General features: G+C 44.5%; 5 protein-coding genes across 9 annotated transcripts in view; 2 read left to right on the top strand and 3 right to left on the bottom strand.

Annotated features, from left to right (window-relative positions):
• Window positions 1–225: 225 nt before the first annotated feature.
• On the bottom strand, window positions 226–4,445 carry LOC138405440 (uncharacterized). The gene is made up of 3 exons (XM_069514020.1): window positions 4,423–4,445; window positions 4,173–4,331; window positions 226–3,008 (listed from the first exon to the last, which is right to left on the bottom strand). Exons 2-3 carry the CDS (start codon window positions 4,307–4,309, stop codon window positions 338–340), a joined length of 2,808 nt encoding a protein of 935 aa, XP_069370121.1. The 5' UTR covers window positions 4,310–4,331; window positions 4,423–4,445; the 3' UTR covers window positions 226–337.
• Window positions 4,446–6,654: 2,209 nt separating this feature from the next.
• On the bottom strand, window positions 6,655–8,345 carry LOC109642817 (GTPase IMAP family member 7-like). The gene is made up of 2 exons (XM_020107755.2): window positions 8,215–8,345; window positions 6,655–8,070 (listed from the first exon to the last, which is right to left on the bottom strand). Exons 1-2 carry the CDS (start codon window positions 8,240–8,242, stop codon window positions 7,247–7,249), a joined length of 852 nt encoding a protein of 283 aa, XP_019963314.2. The 5' UTR covers window positions 8,243–8,345; the 3' UTR covers window positions 6,655–7,246.
• Window positions 8,327–12,765, top strand: LOC109642816 (GTPase IMAP family member 8-like). The gene is made up of 5 exons (XM_020107754.2): window positions 8,327–8,467; window positions 9,562–10,105; window positions 10,590–10,621; window positions 10,733–10,792; window positions 11,233–12,765. Exons 1-5 carry the CDS (start codon window positions 8,440–8,442, stop codon window positions 11,868–11,870), a joined length of 1,302 nt encoding a protein of 433 aa, XP_019963313.2. The 5' UTR covers window positions 8,327–8,439; the 3' UTR covers window positions 11,871–12,765.
• Window positions 12,766–13,496: 731 nt separating this feature from the next.
• dnajc25 (DnaJ (Hsp40) homolog, subfamily C, member 25) lies at window positions 13,497–16,793 on the top strand. Its single transcript, XM_020107761.2, has 5 exons — window positions 13,497–13,886; window positions 14,616–14,768; window positions 14,997–15,367; window positions 15,453–15,552; window positions 15,678–16,793. The coding sequence occupies exons 1-5, from the start codon at window positions 13,545–13,547 to the stop codon at window positions 15,798–15,800; spliced, it is 1,089 nt and encodes a 362-aa protein (XP_019963320.1). The 5' UTR covers window positions 13,497–13,544; the 3' UTR covers window positions 15,801–16,793.
• A 485-nt stretch (window positions 16,794–17,278) lies between these two features.
• The window catches only part of LOC109642824 (spindlin-1), an 8,370-nt gene continuing 1,130 nt past the window's right edge, over window positions 17,279–24,518 (bottom strand). For 3 of the 5 annotated variants that reach the window (XM_069513705.1, XM_069513702.1, XM_069513704.1), the window contains exons 2-8: window positions 21,683–21,732; window positions 21,353–21,477; window positions 21,088–21,136; window positions 20,824–20,959; window positions 20,559–20,676; window positions 20,239–20,472; window positions 17,279–20,091 (exon numbers count right to left, since the gene is read on the bottom strand). In XM_069513705.1, coding sequence (XP_069369806.1) covers window positions 19,892–20,091; window positions 20,239–20,472; window positions 20,559–20,676; window positions 20,824–20,959; window positions 21,088–21,136; window positions 21,353–21,392 — 777 coding nt within the window. In that variant the 5' untranslated portion in view covers window positions 21,393–21,477; window positions 21,683–21,732 and the 3' untranslated portion in view covers window positions 17,279–19,891. Of the gene's footprint in view, window positions 20,092–20,238; window positions 20,473–20,558; window positions 20,677–20,823; window positions 20,960–21,087; window positions 21,137–21,352; window positions 21,478–21,682; window positions 21,733–24,359 lie in introns of all 5 variants that reach the window. The other 2 variants (XM_069513703.1, XM_069513706.1) reach the window with 2 other exon arrangements.

Raw genomic sequence — 24,518 nt, 5'->3', positions numbered from 1 at the left:
CAGGATCAACAGCGAGAAGAGATCGGTTTCATCAGTTCTGTTCCGTCACAGCGATTCGTTTACTGCAGTTTGGTATTTGAGGTCTCGACCTTCTATGTAAACAGCCTTGAGATCATGTGTACTGTGATTTGTAGCAATACACATAAAATAAAATTGAATTGAATAATTTTAGTAAATCTCTTCTAATTTGATAAATCGGAAAATAAAAAAACACATTGAAAAAAAAACGGGTAAAATTTTCTTTATTTACATTGTTTGTTTTAGGAAGTTTAAAGAAAATCGCTCAGTTTGATTCGTCTGAGCTGAAACATCTTCTTCTGTTTGGCTTTGGGGCGATTCATGACTGATACAGTGGAAGGAGAAACTTCCATGACTCAGCCCAACCTGAGGGCGTCTTCATGGGCATCTGCTTCCTCAGGCCACCAGGCAGGTCCAAGGACCTCCAAGATTCTGCCCAGTCTTCGTAGAACTTGTCTTTGGTCTCATCCTTCAACGTGACTTTCTTTTCTGAAGCAGGGACCTTCTTAGGCTGAGGTTGGGTTTTACCGATGAGGTGGCCTCCTGGGCACTTCTCTGATCGTTCCTCACTTTCAATATTGGAGAACAAATGGCTTCTCATTTCGATCTTCCTCGTTATTATCACCCTCGGGTCAACGAGCTCCTCAGACTTGGACTCCTGCAGTAACAGATAGGAGCTTCTCCACAACCTGTACATCGTAGGGTTGTTGTTTAAGTTAGTGTAGATCTTGTTTTGTGCATCATTTCCTCTTGACCACATAACTTTATGGTGACATAGGTTGGGAGAGGACTCCAACCAAGGCTTTTCCACGAGGGGCATAGGGTTGGCGAGTCTGAAGGAGCTTCCCCACTTAACTCCATCCTCGTCGGCAGTGGATTGTTGCTGCTGAGGAGTGTTGCACATGCTTTCCCCAGGTTGTCCTGAAGATCTCTGATAACTTGTTTGATGGTTCAGAAGTGACTCAGCTCTCCATGATGTGCTCCACTGTTCCTCAGGGTATCTTTCCCTGAACATCTGGTCGTCTAAAGTCCAACTCATTTTAGCTTCAGCGCTCTGCAAGGACATCTGCTCCTTCATGGGTTGGATCTCCATCGCTTCATCCACGCAGTTCTCTGTAGAACCCTGCTCAGTCCGGTTGTCTGTGCGGAAGGCGGAACACTGCCACGCCTCCCTCCACTGGATTAGTGAAGGTGTATCATGGTGAAACTGACTGTCTGAGACCATCCAGGACGCCTGCCAGTCAGAGCGTGACCCACGATACCTCCTCTGAGCCCGTGATTGGTTGGGAAGGTTGCAGGCTGCACTTGAACTTCCTTGGCTGGATTGTGCATTACCTTGTCTAGCTTGTGATCGCTGCTGGCGCCTTGTGGACCTCCAAGATTCTCCCCAACTCCGTTCTGCAGTTGGCCCATTCTTTGGGAGTTCCACAGGCGCAAAGTGGTCCTGACTCCGTGCCCGATCGACTCGGAATTGGGGTGTGGTGGACCAACCTCGCTGCCAGAGTTCATGCTCCTGACGCAGAGGCTGACATCTGTATCTCCATGAGTCTTTCCATTCCGAGGCAGTGGCCCCCGTGTCTCTGTCCTCTGACTCCCTGAAAGGCCTCATGGGGTCAGGCCTCATTCTTCTTCTTTCCACCTCCATTCTATGTTTCAGTGTTTTCCAGGAGTCCATCCAATCTGAGGAAAATGAGAAACTTTCCACAGATCTCAGAGAATTCATCTTAGATTGGGTGAATCCTCTCTCCGGCCGATATATTATGTCATGTTTCAGTTCCTCATAGTACGGGTCTGCTTCCTCTGATGTTGAATCCTTCCCCTCTGGCTTCTCCATCTTCAAAGTGGTCTCCAAGGCGTTCAGGACTTTCTCTATTTCTTCACATGGTTTTGAGTTGTTTTTCGTTACCTGCCATGACTCGCTCCACTCAGAGAGAGCGTTACATTCGTTGTAGAGCTGCAGGTACAGATCTTTGTATTTGTGCTCATTGGACTCAAACATGATTCTATGAAGAAATGACTGTTCCTGCTGGACGGAATCATCAGGGACATCACTGTCATCTGGTCTCAAAGAGCGATCAGAATTCTCATGGTTGTTGTTGACAACCGTAGCGGCTCTCCATGAATTTTCCCACTCCGGACTGTGAGAGCTTTGAATTTGAGGCAACTCGGATTTGTTGCAGCCGTGAAGGTTGGAAATCCTCCAACATTCTCCCCACGCAGAGTTTACCTCACACTTCTTATCTTGCTTGTTTATAACAGACTCATTGATTAAAGCTTCATTTGGAAAATGATCCTGCAGACTTGCTGCCTTGGTGGATCTCCATGAATCACTCCACTCTGAGGTTTTGTCGTGGTGCTGACTCTCCAGCAACAAGGTGAAGTATCTGCTGACATTCTCTTCATTTACGGAAGATGGATCTTTCTTGTTGCTTTTGTTTGATTTTCTCCAGGACATCTGCCACTTGTCAGCAGGAAGACTCTCGTCCAGCTCTTGTGTCTCCATCAGGCTGTAGTCTGGTTTCTTCCACAGATGAAGACCGTGAGGGTCCTTCATGTTGGGCCCGTTCGGCCAAGGCTTGCCTGCTTCAGAATGAGGCTGCTGGGTCGCAAACATCCAGCACTGACCCCAGTCAGATTGAGCCTCTGCTGGTGATGGCAAAGATTTGTTATACTTCCAGGACCTTCCCCACACCATGGCGGAAGGTTCCGTCTGGGTGATGAACGTGAGCAACTGCAACCTGTTGAAACTCTTGTCCTGCCCCTTCTTGTTCTTGTGGCTTGGTGTTTGAGTGGAGAAGCTCCTGCTCTGGGCTCCTGGTCGACCAAGAGATCCTGAACCTGCACCACGAGGAAGCGGAGGAGGAACAGGCTGGTTGCCCTTCCAGAAATTCTCATTGTCTATTTCAGTGGCCACAGGTTTGGGTTTCCTTTCCACATGTTTGTAGTTTCCCTGTCTGGATCTCAAACGCTCTGCCCACTCCTTGTTAATACTGTGGAAACAAACATACAAGAAAAAAAACGTCTTCAGTCAATAAAAAGACGATCTTAAATAAATCTCACGTTAACTTCAGGTAAACGGTAAATCTTTCATGGTGACTCACATGTAACAGCTGTAATGAATATCATGTCACGCAAAGGACTACGTCAACATTGCATGAGGGTATGATGGGAATGTGAGTCCAAACTGATGGACCTACACCACCACCTGCAGGCTGCGAACTAATAGAGGGAGATATGTTGGGGTCAGTCTCAGCTTTCAGGAGCTGGTCACACCCTCATACTTCATCATGCTGCGTTATGTAATACACGTTGCTGGGTGACAGCATGTATGATGTATTAATATCCTCCAGTTCAGAGGTGTGAGGGCAGCAGCACTGTTTTATTTTTATTTTTAGAGTCATGCATCACTGCTGGGTTCTAACGTCTTGGAATCCAGGATTTTTAAAATATTAAGTCATCTGCATGTCACAAAGTGCAACCAACTGGGGAACATACTGTGAACATACTGCAGGGTGTTCTGGGATATTTAATACCTGAGGAATACTAAGTTATGTACCCTGGAAGTATAAATGATTCTGTCACTGGTAATGATTCATTTTTAACCAAGATATTATTGATCGCAAGCAAAAGATTGAACCAAAAGATTGTAACTCTAAATATATATATATATACATATATATATATATAGTATAATACAGTATATATAAACACACTTTTTCTCCACATGAAAACTTTATCCCTCAGACACGGAGGTGGACAGAACTAATCAACGTCTCTCAAAGTATAAATCTAATTAATCAGCAGAATAAAATGTTGCCTCTGTTAAATCTGTGAGTCCGTCAGTCATCGATCAGCTGACGCTTCGGAAGCTGACGCTCGCTTCCCTTCCTTCAACGCGTGTCTCAGAACAACCACACCCAGCAGTTCATGACGGAAAGTACCAGTCGAGTATCAACACATTCACCTGACTGTAAATCAGTCAAGCTCAAAATCAGACTGTTGATCTGAAATAATAAAATCCTGTAATCTCCTCCCACATTTCGTGACACTCTTAATACTTCCTCCATCCAATAAAATGAAAAAGCTGATTAATGGTCAGTGGTGTTATTAATTACGTCAGACAACCTGCACACAGACAGACAAACAGTCCTTACGAGGACAGAGCGCTCTTCTCTACTCGGTCCTGCTCCCTCTGCTTCTTCTGGTCCTGCTCTCGGGCCCTGATCTCCCAGACGTTCTTCATGATGGAGGCGTCGCAGCCGACCACCTCAGGGTTCTTCTCAGTCGACATCTTCACTCGGCTTCAAAACCTCCTGTCAAGAAGAAGTTTTACTAACAAGAAGAAACCCTCAAACATTCACATCCTCTGTTGGATGCAGATGATGATATGAGTCTCTGATGCACCTTATCGTGGTGAATGTGGAGACGCTGCAGACGCCTCAGCTCTTATATACGAGTGACTCAGTGTCATTAACATGCTGTCAGAGGTCGGGGGGGAGGTGTATGTATATATAACGCCCTCCAACACATTCTATACATGCTGCAACGTTATACTGTCGGTGCCAACGACCCCAACGTTTCAGACAAGTATCAAACGTGCCCTCGGGCAAAACGCTGAGCCGCCTGAAAGTGATGCAGTTCATTCAATTCAGGAAAAAACACTGGGAACCATGAACTGTAAATAAGAATGGACGACATGCCGGCTTCCAAAAGTCTTGATCGCCCCCTGGTGTCTGGCTGCAGTATAGGTCATAAACTCCGCCTCCTACATGTTAGCAGATGGAACATGGATCAAACTACAAAATCTAAGTAGATGTTAAATTTCTCTAAATTTCTCAGGGAGTTCTTATCACATTGTTCTGCTCTTGTGCAGGTTTGATTTGTTTTATATAAATTTACAGGTGAAACTTCATGATTGACAGCTGACTTGTGATTGGTCGAGCAGGACCTCAACGCTGCGGCTCCCGATCATCTGCACAGACTCCAGTAAAGGTCACTGACTCAGTGGCAGCGTTGGCATCAGGAATCTTTTGTCCTCATTTCTGGACAGCGTCGGCCATCTTTATATACATTCAGTGTGTGGGAACTGAATGTTCAATATTCAGCTCCGCTCCACATGCAGGGCCTGAACCACTGGAAGGGGTCAAACCTTTGCTCTCCTCGGACGATGTTCAGGTGACGACATCACGTTCAATGTTGCACTTCAGGGCCACCGTACTTTTTCAAATTAGATAACAACAAAATGCTATTACACATTTTTTTAATTTAGCGTCTACTTCCCTGCGTCTTTGGACAAACTGTTAATGAATGAACTTGTGTCCCTGAAGAAATGGAATGAAAAACGACCCTGCACACTAATCTGTGATCGACAGACGGACGGACAACATATGGTGATGGTAAAAATAGTTGAGTCCAGTATGTTCTCTTTTCTCATCTGAGACACGATCACTGGACGAGAACATAAAACCAACACAAACATTGTGGGGTTTGTGTTTGTGGTTGACAACCTGGAACAACACGAACTGGTGTCAGGAGCACACAGACAAATGTACAGAGTCTGTATGAACAGTGTGTTCGTTATCACAGCAACATGAGCAGCTGCTTCATACAGGTGACCAAGTTACTCAGCACTCCACTGCTGTGGCCGAGTGTCAGTACCACTCAGCTGTTTGAATCCAAGTCTGTTCATCGTTATTATTATAATTATAATTGCACCATAGACGAGATAGCCAAAGACTCTCGGTGCAGAAAGTGAAGCCAAAGTTGAAGTGTCACCTGGCAGAAACTTTATTTTTTCTAAAACCTCTTCCTCCTCCTGTGATTCAGGGAACTCCCGTCTGACAGGTTCTTCAATCGCTTATCGGAAGGTTTCTCGATGTCAAGAATGAAATGGCTTTTGTCTCCAGGGGAAAACGTCCACGTGCTCAGCAGGCAGAAGAAAAAATAACATTACAAACAAAACATGACTGTGTTTTCACCATGTGTGTCATTTTGGTGAATTCAGACTCTGAGCAGATGTGAAGCTTGTTTTTCTGTTTTAACTCACAGTGATGAAACATTTGACTAAAACTGAAATAGGAATAAGAAGCTTTCTACTTTGCCTTTTTATTGCTGAGGAGGAAACTGAAGAAACCCAGTGAGACAGATCCTTATCTCTCAATGTTTTTCATGTGACGGACCGACAGCAGAAGAACAGATGCATGTTTGTATCACAGCATCAGTGATTAAACACAAGTTCATGGTTGAATTCCAGCGGCTGTCAGTCTGAAGGTATTTTGGCTCAGAGGTTAAATTACACCAAGAGTCTCAAAGTATTTGAACTGCTCCACTTTCTCATCACCGGCATCTTAAAAACGTCTTTAAGAAGTTTAACATCCATGTTAAGGTCCTTGACTTTAGATCTCTGCACGTTGAACCTAAATGTTCGATATTAAACCTCAACAGTGAATTTAAACCTTAAATCTAAATGTTAAATGTTAAAACTTGCTCTTCAGCGCCTCATAGCAGCTTGTGGAACATTTCTGTTACCATGGTTTATGTTTCTGACCTCAAAGATAATTTGACCAATCAGACGTTGCGGAGCTTTGTGCTCTTTGAGTAAAGTAAACAATGGAAATAAAACACATCATATCAAAGTACTGTACATGCACGTGTTTTTTAATATTCATCACATCTCACCCGACGCACAAAACACAAACTTCAGTGGATTTTTTTTCCTGGCCGCTCTTCATGCTTTTCATGACACGTTATTACAACCCTCCTTTTTTTTTTTTTTTGCTTGGAAGCAAAAATGATGACATTTCTGAGAAAGTGCTTGAAGAACCTGTTCGTCCAGAGTTTACCGAAACAGAGAAGAATGTTTTAGCCGCAGCTGGAGGAAGGAGGGGAAGGAGATAGAAATACAAGTGTTGAGTGAATACATTTTTTCATCCTATATCCTACGGTTTAGAGGGACCGGTCCACTGGGCCAACGAGACACTGCCTATATTTACCTTCAGAGACAACGAAGCCAAAACACGGTGACATACAAACATGTCAAACACATGATACATACAACATACAGTGCTACCGTCATATAAGGAGAAGTAAAGAAGAACATGAACTGTAAACTTCTCCTCATCGTAATGTTACATTCATGAACTGGTAGATCTTTGTGTCTGGTTGCACAGAAAGTTGAATTTAAAAGTTTGCAGGTAAGAAGACGTCTGACGAGGAGCTGGAGGCTGCTTCACATCGGAGGTCTCACGTTGAGGTAAGAGTTGGGCTGGTACAGGTTGTTGGTGTTGTTCTCCTGAGCAGCTAATATGGCCTGAAACAGAATGACCTTCTGCAGCAGCTCGGACATGAAGGTGAAGTTGTAAACCTCCTCGCCCACTGGGACTGTGTCCTTCTGATCCATCTTCTGATCCATCTTCTGATCCATCTTCTGATCCAGCTTCTGATCCAGCTTCCGCTGGACCTCCTTGTACATGTCGTCGCAGAAGTACTGTCCCCCGTTCGCCGCCACCATGTCATCGACTTTCTTCAGCAGCTCCACGACTTGAAATTTGTTGATTTGTTTCTTGTTGTTGAAGACGTGGTACCTGTTCCCGCATTTGTTTATCACCTCTCGGAGTTTGGGATGGCCGTTAAGCACGTAGTCCTGTATGGTTCTGCCCCGCAGCTCGTCACCTCGCGTGAACAGAACAATCATGTACCTGGACGCCTCTGGGCCGAAGATTTGCTCCAGGGCATCCACGCAGTTTTCTTCTTCTTTGGTGAACCTGCCGATCTGCAGAACCAGCAGGAAGACGTGAGGACCTGGAGAGGACACCTGGATGCATTTAGCGATTTCATTCTTGATTCTATCTGCACTTTTAGACGTATCCAGAATCCCAGGCGTGTCGACCACATGGATCTTTCTTCTACTTTTGGCTCGTTCCTTCTCGCAGGTATCTGTCACAGACTGAGCGCTCGCACAAGAAAAAAATACCTTTCTACCCACGATGGTGTTACCGACAGCACTTTTACCAACTCCCGTTTTCCCGATCATCACCATCCTTATGTCAGGACCTGCAACAGACATATGCACAGACTTGTGGGAATAAGTGGAAAAGAAATGTTTTTTCGCAGAATAAATACAAATTTTAATTGAGAGCAATCGGAAACATTGACTGGAATAATCTGAAAACAGCTGATGAATGTCGTAAACTTCACCTGCAGGAATCGACAAGCGGACACCCATCTTTGTCTCTGCTCGATCCTTGGGACGAATGAGCAACAATACAGATTCCCAATGGTTTTGTGTGATGCTGTTTTCAGTCGTCCGCCCAGTGGGAGGATCAACCTTTATTAGTCAGGTTCACGTCCGACAGACTTCAAAGCTGATCCAGAGACGCTGGTTAAACCTTCCTGCTGCTTGTTCTCCACCGAGCTGCTAAAATGGAACAAAACAGAGCTCCTCCACCTCGTAAGTGACTTCGCTCATTTCTTCTTTTTTTGTCAAGCCAGCATAAAGTAAACCAGGGTCATTACATTAACCTGTTTAGTAACTTTAAACTTCATCTGTGTTCGTGGATCTGAACCATGGAAAAAATGCAGAAATCAAAGTTCCATCCTGAATCGCTCGAGTGAACAGGGGATTTTAAGAGGATCGTGATTTTCTGAAAACTTCTGCAGTTTTCTTCCTTTCAGTGTTCGTCGATCTTGATTTTGTTTACACAAGTTTTAGTCGGTGCACTGCGGCAGGAATCTAACTCTGGTAACACAACTTTTCAGCAGAGCAGGATACAACTGTTGCAGTGAAGCGTAACACGAACACATTCGAAGGGAGTGTCACCTGCGACTCACAAACTGCTGCCAAAGTCACCATGAGAACAGACTTAAGTCAGTGAACAGTATTATATGCACATCAGCTGTTATTCTTGTTCTGTATTTAAACCAGATATGTGACTGAAATGTATGTTTTTTAATCATGTACCTCATCTTTGCATTAACTTTGTGGAACGTTGTTAATTTTCTATGTAAACGGAGAGATCGTTTTTTCCAAATTAATTGTGTAAGTAGCAGAACCTCCCGAGAATTGAATTTATCACTTTAAAGTTACTGGATCAGTGAATGTGACTTCAGTCGACATATATTCGTATGAACAGATTAAATCAACAAATGACGAAGTCGAGTGTGTTTTATTTATTCAACCCTAACTGACAAGATAAAGTTTGACCAAGAGAAGAGCCACAGGGTCTTGATCGCCCCCTGGTGTCTGACTGCAGCATGGGTCATAAGCCCCGCCTCCTCCATGTTAGCAGATGGGACATGGACCAAAATCAAGAATCTAAGTGGACGTTAAATAAATGTTTGTCACGGATGGTTTCTGTCATTCCAGGACGTTCTTATCTCACTGATGTTTGTTGATGGTAAAACGGCATCATGATTGACAGCTCTAGTGGTGGAGTGCATGTATGGGCGGGACCTCAATACTGCAGCTCCACTCCATGACGTCATCAGTGCATCAATATTAATAATGACATCATACCAGAACTTATCACATTTTTCTGTCCACAGCGTATCCCGAGAAGTTAACCATCGCTCTGCTTGGAAAGAAGATTGACATGAAGAACATGATTGGAAACATGATCCTCAATGAGCAAGATCATTTTAAATCAAACTCCGACAACCTGGCGATGGGAGAGAACAGCTCATTCTGCGTCATCAATACACCTGACTTCTTTGACACGGAATGTCTGAGCTCGGACCAGCGCATTATTGACTTCATGGCCTTCTCTCATCCAGGCCTCGATCTGTTCATACTGGTCGTAGATTCAGAAAACACCGAAGAGGAAAAAGTTTTTGGTCAAATCACTAGACTTCAGGACATCTTTGGAGAACAAATCACATCACACTTAGTCGTCATGTTGCCAAACCGTGAAAGTTTACAAGCAAATGATCATCTGAAGGAAATGTTCGAAATGCCCATAGTCGTCCCCACCGACAATCTGCCCATCCAGTGCAGGAAGTGGTGTCCGACACGTGATTCCTTCGTGTTTGAGTACAAAGACTACAGTCAAGATGTTGTGTTACGAAGAAAGGCAGCCTTTGAGAAGATGAGGTACAGTCTTTATTACTACGTCAGCAGCTACAGCCTGTATAGACCACAGGGCTCCTGCTGCTGGGTCGTGTTTCTCAGGGTATTGTGAAGGTTTTTTCATCAGACTTCCTGAAAAATGGAATAATGCACCACTGCTGTCGATAGAATAAAAAAATGTACGTCCCTTCATAACTCTTGGATGTGCTCGGGTAGGGTTGCATATCGTTTGGGTTTACTAGCTAACTGTAGGTTAGCTTAGCATGCTGCCCAGAGTCACGTCGAGAGTGAGTTGCCTGAGTTGAACATAATGTTCTGCGGTGATGGCAAATATCTCAGTTCATAACTCAGTCAAATGCTTAAGTCACGGCAGTGAGATGCTTCCAATTTTCAGAAATCTACAATGAGAAACATGGATTAAAGCAAATTATCCCGACAGCAGGATGGAACCTTTCTCTGTCGCTATCATCTATTGATCTGTTTCCAATAATTACGATATTTGTTTCAGATCCAACCTCGAGCATAACCATGGGAGGGAAGGTAAGGCCGTATGAATGTATGAAGGGCTGGTCTGGTTTGTGTTGTTTCAAAGTACCAGGAATGAAGGAAAGTACCTCAGTGAACGTAGGTATTCATGTTGCATTTTCACAGGTGCTGCAGCAACCGGTCAGTCCACCTTGCAGGGTGACTTTGCTACAGCTCCTCAGATAAGTATGTGATACTCTGCTGTTACGTCGTATTAGGGCCATGTTGAAGAAAAAGAAATGTTGAGATTTCGGGAACAATTTCGCGATTTTATGAGAATAAAGTTGTAATTTATAATTTAATGAGATATACTGCTAGAATGATGTCATCATGGAAAGGGAAGTCGTAATTTATTGGAAGAAATCTAAATGTTTATGACTTTACTTTTTACTTTTTTGTAAAATTAAGACTTTATTCCTATTAATTTTACAACTTTATTCCCTTAAAATTATGACTCAACTGTCAAGAATGTAAAACTTTTCTTGACTTTACGGTGCTTTTATAACGTTTTTCTCAAAATGTCCAAATGTTTTTTCCTTGAAGTGGCTCTAATACTTTGTCACATCGGGCTAATCTCATCTACTGTGGTTAAAAATACTGACAAATTTGATTAACTGCATCTTCAGGTACCAGCATCCTCGCAGTGCAGGACAGCTGCTTTAACATCATTTTTCTGGGACTAACTGGGACCGGAAAGAGTTCATCTGCCAACACCATCCTGGCTTATGGAAAGTCCAAGCAGGAAATAACGCCATTTAAATCGGAGGCGAGCTCCATCCCCATCACCCGCTGCTGTGACATCAGATTAATGAACAAGACGTTCGGGTTGCCTGTGAGACTGGTGGATACTCCGGACTTCTTTCACGACGATCTCAGAAACCCAGAGGTCCATATAAAGGAGTGTAGGAGGTACTGTCAGCGAGGCCAGTGTGTGGTGCTACTCGTGATACAGCTGGGCCGGTTCACGGATGAAGAGACAGGGATTTTACAGAGGCTGGAGAAAAGGTTGGGCTGGAAGATCAGGGAGGAAACAATCCTGCTGCTGACGCACAAAGACGACCTGAGAGAAAATCTGTCACAGCACGTTCAAAAACATCCTAAACTTAATGAGATAGCTCAAATGTGCAGTTACCGTATTCATACATTTGACAACAAGACCAAGGACAAAAGGCAAGTCCTGGAGCTGTTTAGGAAAATTCCATGCTATGAAAACCGTTTCCCAAAGATCGCAAAAAAAGAAGAAGATATCTGCATGATGTGTTAGAACGGCTACGTGTGCTCATCAGTGCAAACTCTAAACGTACAAATGACAATGTAGTCATACTCTGGCCACTTATGGGGATAGTTCTCCAAAATCTTTAATTCCCTCATTATCAACTCATTATCAACTCACCCACACTACTTCAGCCAAATCCACAAGTAAACAGATTCTTTAAACGTAAAACACAACATGCCTCCGCACTGCTCCTGTGGTGTCATCCAAGTGTTCGTAAGCCCCGATGTTCAAATTCAACACCAAACGTCTTTTAGCCTAAATATCCTGTTATCCTGCTCCAGAGCCTCGTTCACGTACACACACACACAAGCTCGCGCCTCTGCAGCTATCGCGAGTTCTCGTGGATCTTGTCGCATCAAATTTGACACGAAAGACGAACAACTTTGTTCACGTACGTAACGAGAACGTGACTCAGCAGAGCTCAAACCTTCACCAAGGCCCAACAGTCCCTTAAATTCAATCAAACCGCACCAAATTACTCACACTCATAGAAATCGCTCCTTTAAATACATGTTTTTATCCATATTATTAGGACTCAGTATTTTTTGCTGTCTGGGGTGAAAACATGATCTCTGTGGTGGAGGGAATAATAAATTCTGTTCCTCTATTTTACTGTGTCACACTCTTTGTATTACCTGTGTCTCTTTATGCAAATATACTGAAAATATACACAAGTAATCTTACATCTTACTTCAGTCTTTATATTTCATCCTTCTCAAACTGCTCAGTTATTACTGTGTGACGTCTCTGTTGATTGTCAGTGATGCAGATTATAATACTGCTGCTGATGATGAAAGTGATCCAGTTTAAATGAATCAGAGTCGACGACAGAAAACAACGTGACGTTTTGTTAAATTGATCAATAAACACTTTAAAAAACAAAGTTGTCTGTTCTGTTGTTGATTTGTCATCAACAGTCACTTTAACTTACTGCACGTGCTCAGAGTCCATGAGTCAGATGAGTCGAGGAATTCACCGATTAAAAAACATGGAACTGGAATAAGTGTGTTTTCAATTCAACAACAACAACAACAACAACAACAACAATAATGCTGATAATAATAATAATAATATTATAAACTAACAACCAAACAAATATGAAAACACACCCTCCTTAGCAGAGGTGATCATTTTTCAATCTTCACTTTTCTACATTGATCACCATCGTCAGAGTTTAGGTTCTAAGTCAACAGTCATCAGTGTGTGTGTGTGTGTGTGTGTGTGTGTGTGTGTGTTTGTGTGTGTGTGTGTGTGTGTGTGTGTGTGTGAAGTGAGGGCAGGTTTGTAAACAACCACCAGGGGGCGGAACAGAGACGCTGCGACTATGTGGCACGTCATCATCCTGTCTCGGTCTCAAAGATTGTAAATGTAAGACAGAGGCATCACTCCGTCAACACGTCCATATTTTCCTTTCTTAATATATATCGTAAAGTTTATTGTCACGTTGGAGAAACTTCGAACTCTGTATCCGCCTCTGATATAATTATAATAATACTTTGTGACGTGAGATTCTCTTCAACAAACTCAGAGGAGAAAATTGAATAAACCCAGAACACGTGGTTCGATGGAGAAAACCCCGCCTCGCATCTGCGATCTTTGGTGACACGTCATCTTTGTGTTCCGGTGACGTCAGAATGCGACAGGGCCGCCTGGCGGACAGACATGGCCGCATCACCGGAGCCGAGCCTCGGCGGCGGGTGCCCCGGTTCTCCCCGGACGATGAGGTCCTGGTGGCGGCTGGCGGTGCTCCTGTTCTCCGTGTGGTCCCTGCCCGGGGCCTCGGGCCTGGTGGAGGGTCTCTACTGCGGCACCGAGGTCTGCTACGATGTGCTCGGCGTCACCCGGGAGGCCGCCAAGGCGGAGATCGCCCGGGCTTACCGGCAGCTGGCCCGCCGGTACCACCCGGACCGGTTCAGGGTGGGAGAGCCGGGTCTGGAGGGGGAGACCAAGGAGTCCGCTCAGCGGAGGTTCCTGCTCATCGTGACCGCGTATGAGACGTTAAAGGTCGGAGGGAAAGTTTGTTCGTGTTTGTGCTCAAAGAGTCAAAGTGTGTTTGTGACAAGTTTAAACTTCAGCTCGTTCACATCCGGTAACTTTCATATGATCAGTCTGAAGGGTTCTGATGACGTCAACAGGTGTTACTGTAATAACAGTACTGTACTACTCTAATACTTGTGTAATACTTGTTATACAAGTATAGTTACTTACAAGCAGTTTTCCTCTTTACCAATGAATCCTCTAATAATAATCTATGGGGATTCTTATGTTCGCCCCTTTTAAGATAGATCAGTTAGAAAGTATTTGTACTGCAGTGTAATAACCTGCCACTCCATTCACACACAGCAGAATAATATTAAAATATCTAGGACAGGAAACCAGAGCCACAAAGATTGAGACGTGACATCGATCAAGGTGAAAATAATAAATGATGAATGTCAGAGAAAGTAAAGACGAAAAATCTGTAAAATAGAAAAAAAGAATCTCTGTTAAACATCCTTAAGATTTAGAGGTAAACAGACAAATACATTCATTAAAGACAAAATTCAAAACCGACATATTAAGTTGTTTTAACTGCAGCTTTGAACTGAAACATCTGGACTGAAAACACACAGAGCAAAAAATAATTTGAAAAACTATATTTAAATGAAATAATAAGCAACAGTTCAAGGCTTTAAGTGTGTGTGTGTGTGTGTGTGTGTGTGTGTGTGCGTGCGTGTGTGTGTGTGTGTGCAGGATGAAGAAACCCGGCGGGACTACGACTACATGCTGGACCATCCTGAGGAATATTACCAGCACTACTACACCTACTACCGTCGACAGCTCACACCCAAAGTGGACGTCAGGGTCGTCATCCTGGTCACCATCTGTGCCATCTCCATATTCCAGGTACGACCACAGCGTCCGAGGCTCGAGAGCTTCACATTAAAGAAAAACACAAATACCAGGTTAAAGCAATCATGCAAAACTCCTGCTGCCACCTTGTGGTGGGAAGGGACACAGCGGCACCTAGCCACTAACAAATCCACCAAACTCAGTTTAGAATTCTTCATGTGATGATTCAGAATATTTTTTAGTGTGAACCCGTCAGATAACAACCCTCCGTCTCTCCTGCAGTATTACAGCTGGCACAGCAGCTACAACGAGGCCATCAACTACCTGGTGACGGTCCCCAAGTACCGAATCCAGGCCACCGAGATCGCCAAGCAGCAGGGCCTCCTCAACCGCACCAAGGAGAAGGGCAAGAACCGCCGCTCCAAAGAGGAGATCCGCGAGCAGGAGGAGGAGGTGATCCGTGACATCATCAAAACCAAGATCGACATCAAGGGAGGCTACCAGAAGCCCAACCTGTCGGACATCCTGCTGTGTCAGATTGTGCTCTTCCCCTACTACCTGACCAACTACGTGACCTGGTACGTCTCCTGGGTTTACCGCTTCACCATCTGCAGGGAGGAGTACGGCGACGAGGAGAAACTCTACCTAATCAGGTCAGTTACGGAAAGTTTCACGTGGCAGCGTCAGCGTCCTCTCGGCGACGGGTCGTCTCACAGCTCGCTCTGTTTTCACTCTCAGGAGATCCATGAAGATGTCTCAGTCTCAGTTCGACAGCCTGGACGAACACACCAGACAGACGTTCATGGAGAAACGTCTCTGGATCAAAGAAAACTACGAGGTTTGTGACTTTGAAATCTGTCTTTCTTCTTCTCTCTGCGCGTATTTGTACTTGAGGGACGCTCACAGCAAAGCTGAAGAATTTACCGCGAGCGGCTGTGACCGTTCTCCGTTTGTTTCCTTCAGCTGCACAGGAAGGATCAGGAGGAGGAGATGAAGGTGAAGATGGCGACAGACCCGAGGATGAAGAGGTATCGCCGCTGGATGAAGAACGAGGGACCGGGCCGGCTGACGTTCATCGACGACTGACGGCCGCGAGATCTGTCTGTCACACACACACACACATCTGCCTCAGTGCCGACGCACACGGACATCACGCACCGTGCTGTGTGGAGAAACGCTTGTACAGAAAGATCAACTATGCCTGTTTATACAGTGAGAGATATTTTCATAGCGACCAGGCCTCGGGAAGCGGAATAAACTGCGAGCTGAGAAATTTGAGGGTTTTTATACATGATGCTGTTTTTTTTTTGTTTGGTTTTTTTTTCATCTTTAAAGATTCTTTTAAACTTTGATTCTGTCATTTTTCTAGTGAAAATGGACGGAGGAGCTTCAGTGCCTGAGTTGTAGTGAAACAGGTGTTATTCAGGTGCAGGGTGATAAACATGACGTTAACATGACGTTAACATGACGTTAACATGACGCCTGGTAACCGACAGTAAAGTGTCCTTGTTTGAAACGCCTGCCTCCTCCTGCTGCTCGACAGCGTCTGAAGAGTAAAACGATTTCTTTCATGAGGAATAAAACAGGGTCAGAGTATTTTTTTTTAAAGAACAGTGACATTTTGGTTGAATTCAGACGAGATGGAATTGGACCTGGATGTATTTAGCGTCATGTATTACAGACGACTGCAGGCAGGGGGAGCTGTTTGCCTGGTTCCATCAGGAGTAAGAACGTTTCTGGTTTACATTTTAATTTGCTTATTGACATGGAGAGAAACATAAGAGGTAGAGAGGTGGTGGATAAATTATAAGTTGCAGGAAAGAGGTGAAGATTTCATCTGACTCTGAGGACGACGATGAAAACATCAACGTAAAGATGAAAAGAGAAACAAGTTCCAGACGTTTGTGTGTGAACCAAAGTCACAGCTGAGTCACAGTTGAGATCTTTATCACGTCTGTGGTTTCTGCTCCGTCTCTTCCACTGCTCACTGTTTAAAGCTTCCTGCTTTTACTTAAGATTATTTATTTGTCTCTCATTTCATTTGTTTTGTGCTGAGGCATTAAAGTCCCACTGTAACTATACCCGTGGACGTTATGTTCTTTGTCTTTCCTGTAAAGTGTCAGTCTTACACTCGAGCGTCCAGGACAACAGGTCTGTCACCAGAGTTCATAATAAAAACACTTGATTTAAAACAGACCAGAAGTTAAATATGATGTGAAGGTTATTATATATTTTAAAGTTTATAAAAGTGAGAAATGTTCCTGCAGACTCATCCTGAGACTCCTCACATCGTTCACTCTAGTTTTAATTTTCAGTCTGATGAGAGACAAGATTATTTTAACTGTGTCTCCTTTAAAATGTCAAACAGTCTTTGTGCAGCGGTCGTGTCTCTGCACGTCTCCAAGGTTCAGAGAAGCAGGACGAGCTTTGTTTATCTCCATCCACAACCGCTGCATGCTGCCCCAGTGCCTTTGAGCAGAGCATTAACGCCTCCTGCTTTCTGATGTCAACCGAGCAGAAGAAAAACTTGTGACGCCGGTGGAAAGAAAACGCAGCACGTCAGGTTTTTCCATTAACATTAAAAATTATTAACATACATTTTAAAACATACAAAAACAAACAGTACAAGGCAGAAGGATGACAGAAGGCCGAGGTCGTTCCCACATCAACAACAATAACCGTTTGAGTTTGAACAGTAAAATGAACCGGACGTAACCTCGCTGTGAGTCGAGGCTTCGTAGCGACTTGTCGCTGAGAATCGAACCTGTTGAGATGATCACAGTCAAAATTCTCTTGAAAGGAAAAACAGACGCAAGTGCAGAAACCGACAGATCTCAGAGAGTCCGTCTTTTTTTTAGTGCGGTTATAATAAGAGCTGGAATCTGCCTCAGCAACTAACTACATCACAGGAAGCACGAAGACTGAAGGCTTTACAGGAACAGCTGTTCTGCGGCGTCTGATTGGTTGAAAACATCGAGTGTGAATAAAGATGGAAATGAAGCCAAAATCTCCTGGATGCCACCGCGGCCATCTTGAAGTGATCAGGAAGTAGAGCTGTAGTATAAAGGTCCCGCCCATACATGCACTCGACCAATCAGAAGTCGGTCTCAGCCTTAATATCATCAAATAACTAATTAAAACCATGTGATTGACAGCTGAGCCTGCCTCCTGATTGGTCGAGCAGCTGTATGGACGGGACCTTCAAATAACGTCACCAGTACAAGATGGCAGCGTTCGTATCCTGGAGACGTGTCGTCCATCTTTATTTACAGTCACTGGTCTTTACTGGTGTCGTTTTTATTCTAATGTAAAAATGTTTCGGGGGTAATCAGCTCCCGTTGATAAAGTTTTATTTTTAAATGTGCAGCCGGCCGACCCAAAAAATGGAAACTTGATTTCTGATTTGAACAAACGCTGTCCAGTCAAAACTAGACTCTCACGTTCTGCTCAGTTCAAAAATCAGAACAGGACACGTTTATGAAAAACCTTGAGTCTTGAGTAAACCAAAATAAAATAAAAAGTACATTTAAACCTTCACTTCATCTTAATCTCTTCATTTAGGAAACACGAGCGACTGTTTCCTCTGACGTGCTGCGGAACAGACTCGCTCTTCTCCGACGTCTGACAAGCGGGAGGTGGTTGGATCTGCTCACAAGGTCAAATCTGATTCTTTTGTTTCAGTAATATTCTCTTTTCGACCGACACGTAGCAAACTGCATCACAGGCTTCGAAACTGAAAACTTAACAGCAGATAAGTTTTTCTGGTAAATTCCAGCGACATCAAATGTCCAACACAGTCGTGAACTGTCCGGGCAAAGTTCTATTAAAGTGCATTGAACCGCGTTCTCAGCTCCTGAGATCCGTTCGGACGTCAGACGAAGAGGAACCCACCGAAATGCAGATTTATCCAAACGCTGAAACAAACGGAGGACAGACGAGGCGTCGGCCAAAGTTTCGGTTTTTGTCTCTCCATCCTTTTCAGGCGTTCACCGACGATTTAGAAAAAGACAACACAATCCAAAGGCTTCAGTGAAATCACAAGAAAGTCCGATCGTCTTTAACATCAAACGACTTCACGACAGAGTTTTGGCGAAGATGAAAGCAGAAAGAAAAGTTCCGTGTCGGCAGATCAGAGGAGGATCTGCTGACCTTCATCATGTCGGTGAAATGGAGCCTGGAGAAGAAGCACGATATGTGATGAAGCTCTGTACAATAGAAAAACTATAGAATCCCACTCAGGTCAAACTCTTCTTTCAGAGAGCGTCCGGGTTGGTTAACGATGGTTTATTGTTAATTACTTATTTTAATTATTTTAATTATTACTCAGTCGTTTTGACTCAACGTGAGTATTTTTCTGGTTTTTATTTCTTCTCATGACAGAACTGGTCTTCAGTCCAGTTTCTGTTCTTCCTGGATGCGAGGAGATTTTAGAAATCATCCACGACGCTCGGTTGGATCGTTTGCTTCTGTCTTAAAATGTCCGAACACAAACAGAAGCTCGTTCTCCGCTGATTTTGACTTTTTGTTTCATGGACCAAGAATTCGCCTCCTTCTCGTTTTTCTTTCTTTCACCTCCAGACTTTTCTCCCTCGATGGGAGTCTGCTCGTGTTTCTGGAGCCACGATGGAGGAAACATGTTCCTGTTTTCTTTTCTGCAGCTCGAGACATTTCTCCAGAGATCGACTTGTTTCTTTGTTCAGCACAGACTCAAACTCTTCCATGTGTTCTGATCAGAATCACACGTCACCAAGGCCAAAGCTGTTCCTCTGCAGCAGCTCACTGGAGGAAACCAGACACTAAAAGTGATTCTTTTAAGGTTTGGTTTCTTCAGGTGTGAACACGTCCTGGGGATGAAATAGATTTGAAGTTGTCTCCCTCGTCCTCGACTGAAATACTGGTTATAAACTGAGTTTCCGGACAAATTTCCTTCTGTCAAAAAGGCGTCTGAAAGTTTAAGACTTTGTAAAAGTAACGTAAATCCACGGCCAATTTATTTTTCTATTTTAAGAGTCAAAGAAGGTCGCAGATGAAGAATCATCTTCACCGAGCATCTGTCCTGTGTTCTTCTGCAGCAAGTTTTTTATTTTTGTGTTTGATGGTCAAACACTGGATCGGACGTCTCAGGTGTTTCAAACTGTTTTGTTTCCGGAGGAGCTCAGGACGTCCACGTCACGTTTTTACGAAGTTTTGACCAGGTCGTAGACGTAAATGAGAAAGTCGTCGTCAAACTTGATGAAGTACACGGAGGGTTTGGCCTCCACCTGGTGAATGACCATGCCGGTTCGCTTGCCGCCATCTTCTTTGGCGTACTCGACCTGTTTACCCACCAGGCTGTCCACCACCTCCCCGGGTTCCCTCTCCGTCGGGACGCTGTCGTCTGCAGAGAGACGGAAAAAAAGAAATGTTACAGCAAACACTAGTGAACCAAAAGGAATATTTCTGGATCAAAAACATAACCCCTCCAGCCACTAGGTGTCACCGGTGCTGAGATCAAAGTTGGATTCACATGAAACTCTTGACTCACTGGAGTCGGGCATGATGCGGAGATCTCCTTCTTTATAATCGTCCAGCAGCTGATACATGTAGAGGACGGGGTCCTTCTCGTAGGTGATGTAGAACCAGGTGGTCATGATGGGAGCTCGGGCCAGAACCATCCCCCGCCACTCCTCCTTCGGACCCTCCTCTGTCTCAAACATGTGCTCCACCGCTTTCCCTATCATGGCGTCTGCCAGGCTGACGTCTGTCAGACGGGATTTAGCTGCAGAGATAAATAAGAAATAACATTAATGCAGCATGGGAACATGTTGACGTGGCTTTGAGGGCGTTTGTTTTGTGGACTCTCACCCAGTCGGTCAGGGAGCACCTCCAGCCCCTGGACCCTCTCGTCCTTATGAAGCTCCAGACCATAAACACAGTCGAAACCATCGTACTTGATCAGGTAGAGAGACGGGTTCACTGGCACCTGTTCAAACACATTCAGATGAAAAACCTTCTGGTGGAAACTGAACTCAGCAGTTCGTGTACGTGGACAGATTGAGATCCACGAGTTTGACGCGCTGCTGAACAACATCTGTTCCTGAGGCTCCTCTAACGTCCGTCTGATCATTACCTGGTCCAGCACCGTTCCTTTCCAGACCACATGACCTCCTCCCTCCTTCCACACGTGTTGGATCCTGCAGCCGACGATGTTGCGTCGAGGCTGCGACAGAACTTTGGTGGTCGGACCCAGACTGCTCTTATGTTTCCTGACATGACACCACACAGTTTGAGTTTGTTTGATTCAGAAACATCATCTTTCAATGTTTCCTGCTGCAGGATGTAAATTATTTTAGCAACGAGAAAAAGAAATAAGCGGTGACACATCTCGACTCACTTGTGAGGATTCTTCTTCTTCATCATATTTGCAGAAACACCTTCATGCCCTGAGGAGAAAAACAAACCACGGCAGAAATAAGCTGGTTTGTCAGTTCAGTAAACGTATCTGCAAACTTCTAATTAGACAGAGAAACTAAATGAACTGGATTAGATGTAAACATAAGCTCCTCAGTGACACTGAGGTGTGAGACGTGTGTGTGTGTGTGTGTGTGTGTGTGTGTGTGTGTGTGTGTGTGTCGGGGCGCTGAGCGTTGACCTCTGACCTGTATCAGCTGTGTCTCTGTGTCCCGGAGCGTTCTTCATTCATCTGGAGGCAGGGAGGCAGCCAGGCTGCCCAGAGCACAGCTTCAACACTAAGCTGCTCCGGACTGAAGCTACAGGAGTTCACCTACCGAGAGGAATCACAACCATGAAGTAACAACCACAGCGGAACTGACTTCCCTTTAACGACTCTGTGTCTGTGTCTGTACACGTTCTCTCTCTGTGGCCACAAAGAAACATGGACGGGGTTGAAAACAGGAGATTAATAGAAGCTACGAGTCCAGAGTTCGTCCATTTATGATCGTCTGCATCTTAAGAACATATTTTTATACCTGACCGTGGAGTCAGACTTCACGTGTGCGCCTCCAAACCAGAATCAAACCTGTGACAATAAAACACAAATCGACAAAACTGTGAGATGATTGATGTGAGAACAAAAAGTCACAATAATTTAACTGTTGTTATGAGTCGGTGAGACTGACGACACGAGTTTAAAGTAAATTAGTTGTGACTGAGTCTTAATAGATAGAATGCCCTCTGCTGCCCCCTGTTGGCTGCAGGTGAGTAATGCTGTCGGGACACAGGAAAAATCTGAAAAAGTGAGTTTATGTACGACAACGTGAAATCTAATGATAACAATGAGCGACACACATTCAGACTGAGGTCGTAGCTCATAACATGGAACCCTCTTAAACCCACAAACTTTATGAATGAGCCTCAAACAATCCACAAACATGTTTTAAAGGTCAAAGCAGCGAAGGATCAAACTGAACCTGAACATCTCACAGAGGAACATGAATCTGAGTGTGTGTCTGCGGAGGAGCGGCGTCAGTTCAGCCTTTAAAAAGGTTTCATGTCCCGTACATGAGACTTTAATTATTGATCACTGGAGCCTGCAGTGGATTATCTGTCGGCCGGTGTTATGTAACACGTGACCCTCTGACTGATCTGTGTCCCCTTCACTGCTCAGGACCTTCATCTTCAAACCACGACTCAACAACCGAAAGACACGCTCCGATAATCACGAAATAATAAACTAAAAAAAACAAGCACGAGACGAGTTTCTGGGAAAAACAACGTTGCTACTGTTTGGATTATTCTGTGACATCACTCGTCTGGAACCACATCAACATTTCAAACCAGGAAATTCAACTCAACACCAAAGATATTTAGTTTTGTTCATTTCATTTATTACGGACCAACATGGACACTGATGACACGGTCGGAAAGACAAAAGGAGAAATGTCTCAATAAATCACATTTGAAATGTAGAAGGACATTAACTCTGCCAAGACGAACCTATTATCTCCCCATGTGTGAGAATCCTGGATTCCTGGATCTGCTGTCAAGGGTTTACAGGGTTTACAGGGTTTACAGGGTTTTCCTGCTCGTTACCTGGAGGAAAATAAACCACCAGAAACACCAGAGACACATTTTGCAGCGTTTGGCTGCAGCTGGTGGTGATTTCCTTCCCGTTGCCCCGAGCAACACGTGATTAGTCATCGGTTGTCATGAGGGGCCGAGCAGCGCTGGACAGAAACGACGGAACGTCATCGAGTCCAGTATGTAACACACACACACACACACACACACACACACTGTAAGAACTGAAAAATGTATCAAACACTGAAAGTTTCACGTAGTTTCCTCCAGAACATCTGGATCACATCATGTTCAAACATCCAGACCTCGGCTCTGAGCACCAACAGGCACGATGAGGCTCACGTGTTTTTAAACATGTTAAACACGCAATCAGCGCTTCTGTTTTTAAAAAGAACAAAACTCTTGAGTGCTCAGTTACATTAAAGCATTAAAGCAACACTCTGTGACTTTTACTGAGCAACAGCGCCCCCTGCTATGTTATTGTAATTGTGTTGTACTCGTATCGCAGAGACTCGAGGAGGGAAACTTTCAAACCCTCACGTGGAATAATCACTTCGGCTCAGAAACAGAAACAGATGCAGCTTCGCAGACTCGTTGTGACTCGATGAGTCAAAGATGGTTTTGTGGCTTTTATCCCAAAAAAAAAAAGAAAACATCCGAGTTTGTCTAGAACCAAACAAAGTGAAGTTATAGTAACACAAACATCTGGGACAGGCTACATATGAACTCAGTTATCAAAACTTCACTGAATTAGTTTAGTGACGTGAAGACGGAGTTAAGTGTAAGACAGGTTTTTACTGTGGCGGCAGATTGTCTCTGTTTTCACTTATTCACTTTAAGAAATCACCAGAAGACAAAAATGACGAAAACGTGTCGTCGTCGTTTACAAACACGACTTTAATCTGCAGGTTAGAGGGAGACGAACACCTGCAGAGCCCCCTATGGGTCATGGCGAGAATTTATTATGATGATCACTTTTGTGTTACCTTGCAACAGTTTCCTGTTCCCATCATGCAACATTTGAATTTCATCACAGAGTGGAAACATATCAAGAGGATATGCAACCAGAGCCCGTCGGGACACATCGGGTCAGAAACTGCTTCAGGATCAGATTCGGACACAACAAACAGGAAAACGTTGAGTTTGGTCGACTCCGATGTTTTCAATCTGTCTCAGAAACAACAGAAGAAGAATTGGAGTCTAACCCTCAGAAGCGTCTCAGCGGGGGACGGATGTAGTTTCCCTGCAGCTCCACCGTGACCCTCGACCTTTGGTTCGACTAGGTTACAAGTTGGTAAAGGGGGCGTGGTTACGAGGAGCATGAAGCATGTCAATCATCTGCCAATAAGTTTTAAATTGAAACAGATTAAGTCTGAACTTTATTTCCTCTCGGAGTGTTTTATAACCTCAGCTGCAAAGATCCAATCAAACCAGAACGAAGGTTCGAACTCTCTCTCTCTCTCTCTCTCTTTTTCTTGTGTCAGTTCCTGAGGTTGCTGGTTCGAACCCCGGCTGACTTCAGGTCAGATCACAGAGAACAAACAGTCTGTCATCATCTGCAGCGACGAACCAGCAGGTTCTGCAGATCCACGGTCAGCCATGTTGTCCCGTTTTAAAAATACTCACTGCTCTGTCCAGCTGCAGGTCAGGTACAGAGGGGCAGGCGGGCGGGGACGGGCGGGTCGGGGTCTCGGACACGCGGACAAAAGGGCACAGAGTCCGACACGTCTCCCCGGAGCAGGTAGAGACGGACCAGACACGCAGAGCAGCCGGAGCCCTGGCTGT

Source organism: Paralichthys olivaceus, chromosome 18 (genome assembly GCF_024713975.1).
Source record: "Paralichthys olivaceus isolate ysfri-2021 chromosome 18, ASM2471397v2, whole genome shotgun sequence".
Lineage (NCBI taxonomy): Eukaryota > Metazoa > Chordata > Actinopteri > Pleuronectiformes > Paralichthyidae > Paralichthys > Paralichthys olivaceus.
Note: the sequence above shows the minus strand (reverse complement) of the source record. Positions and strands in the feature narration are given on the sequence as shown.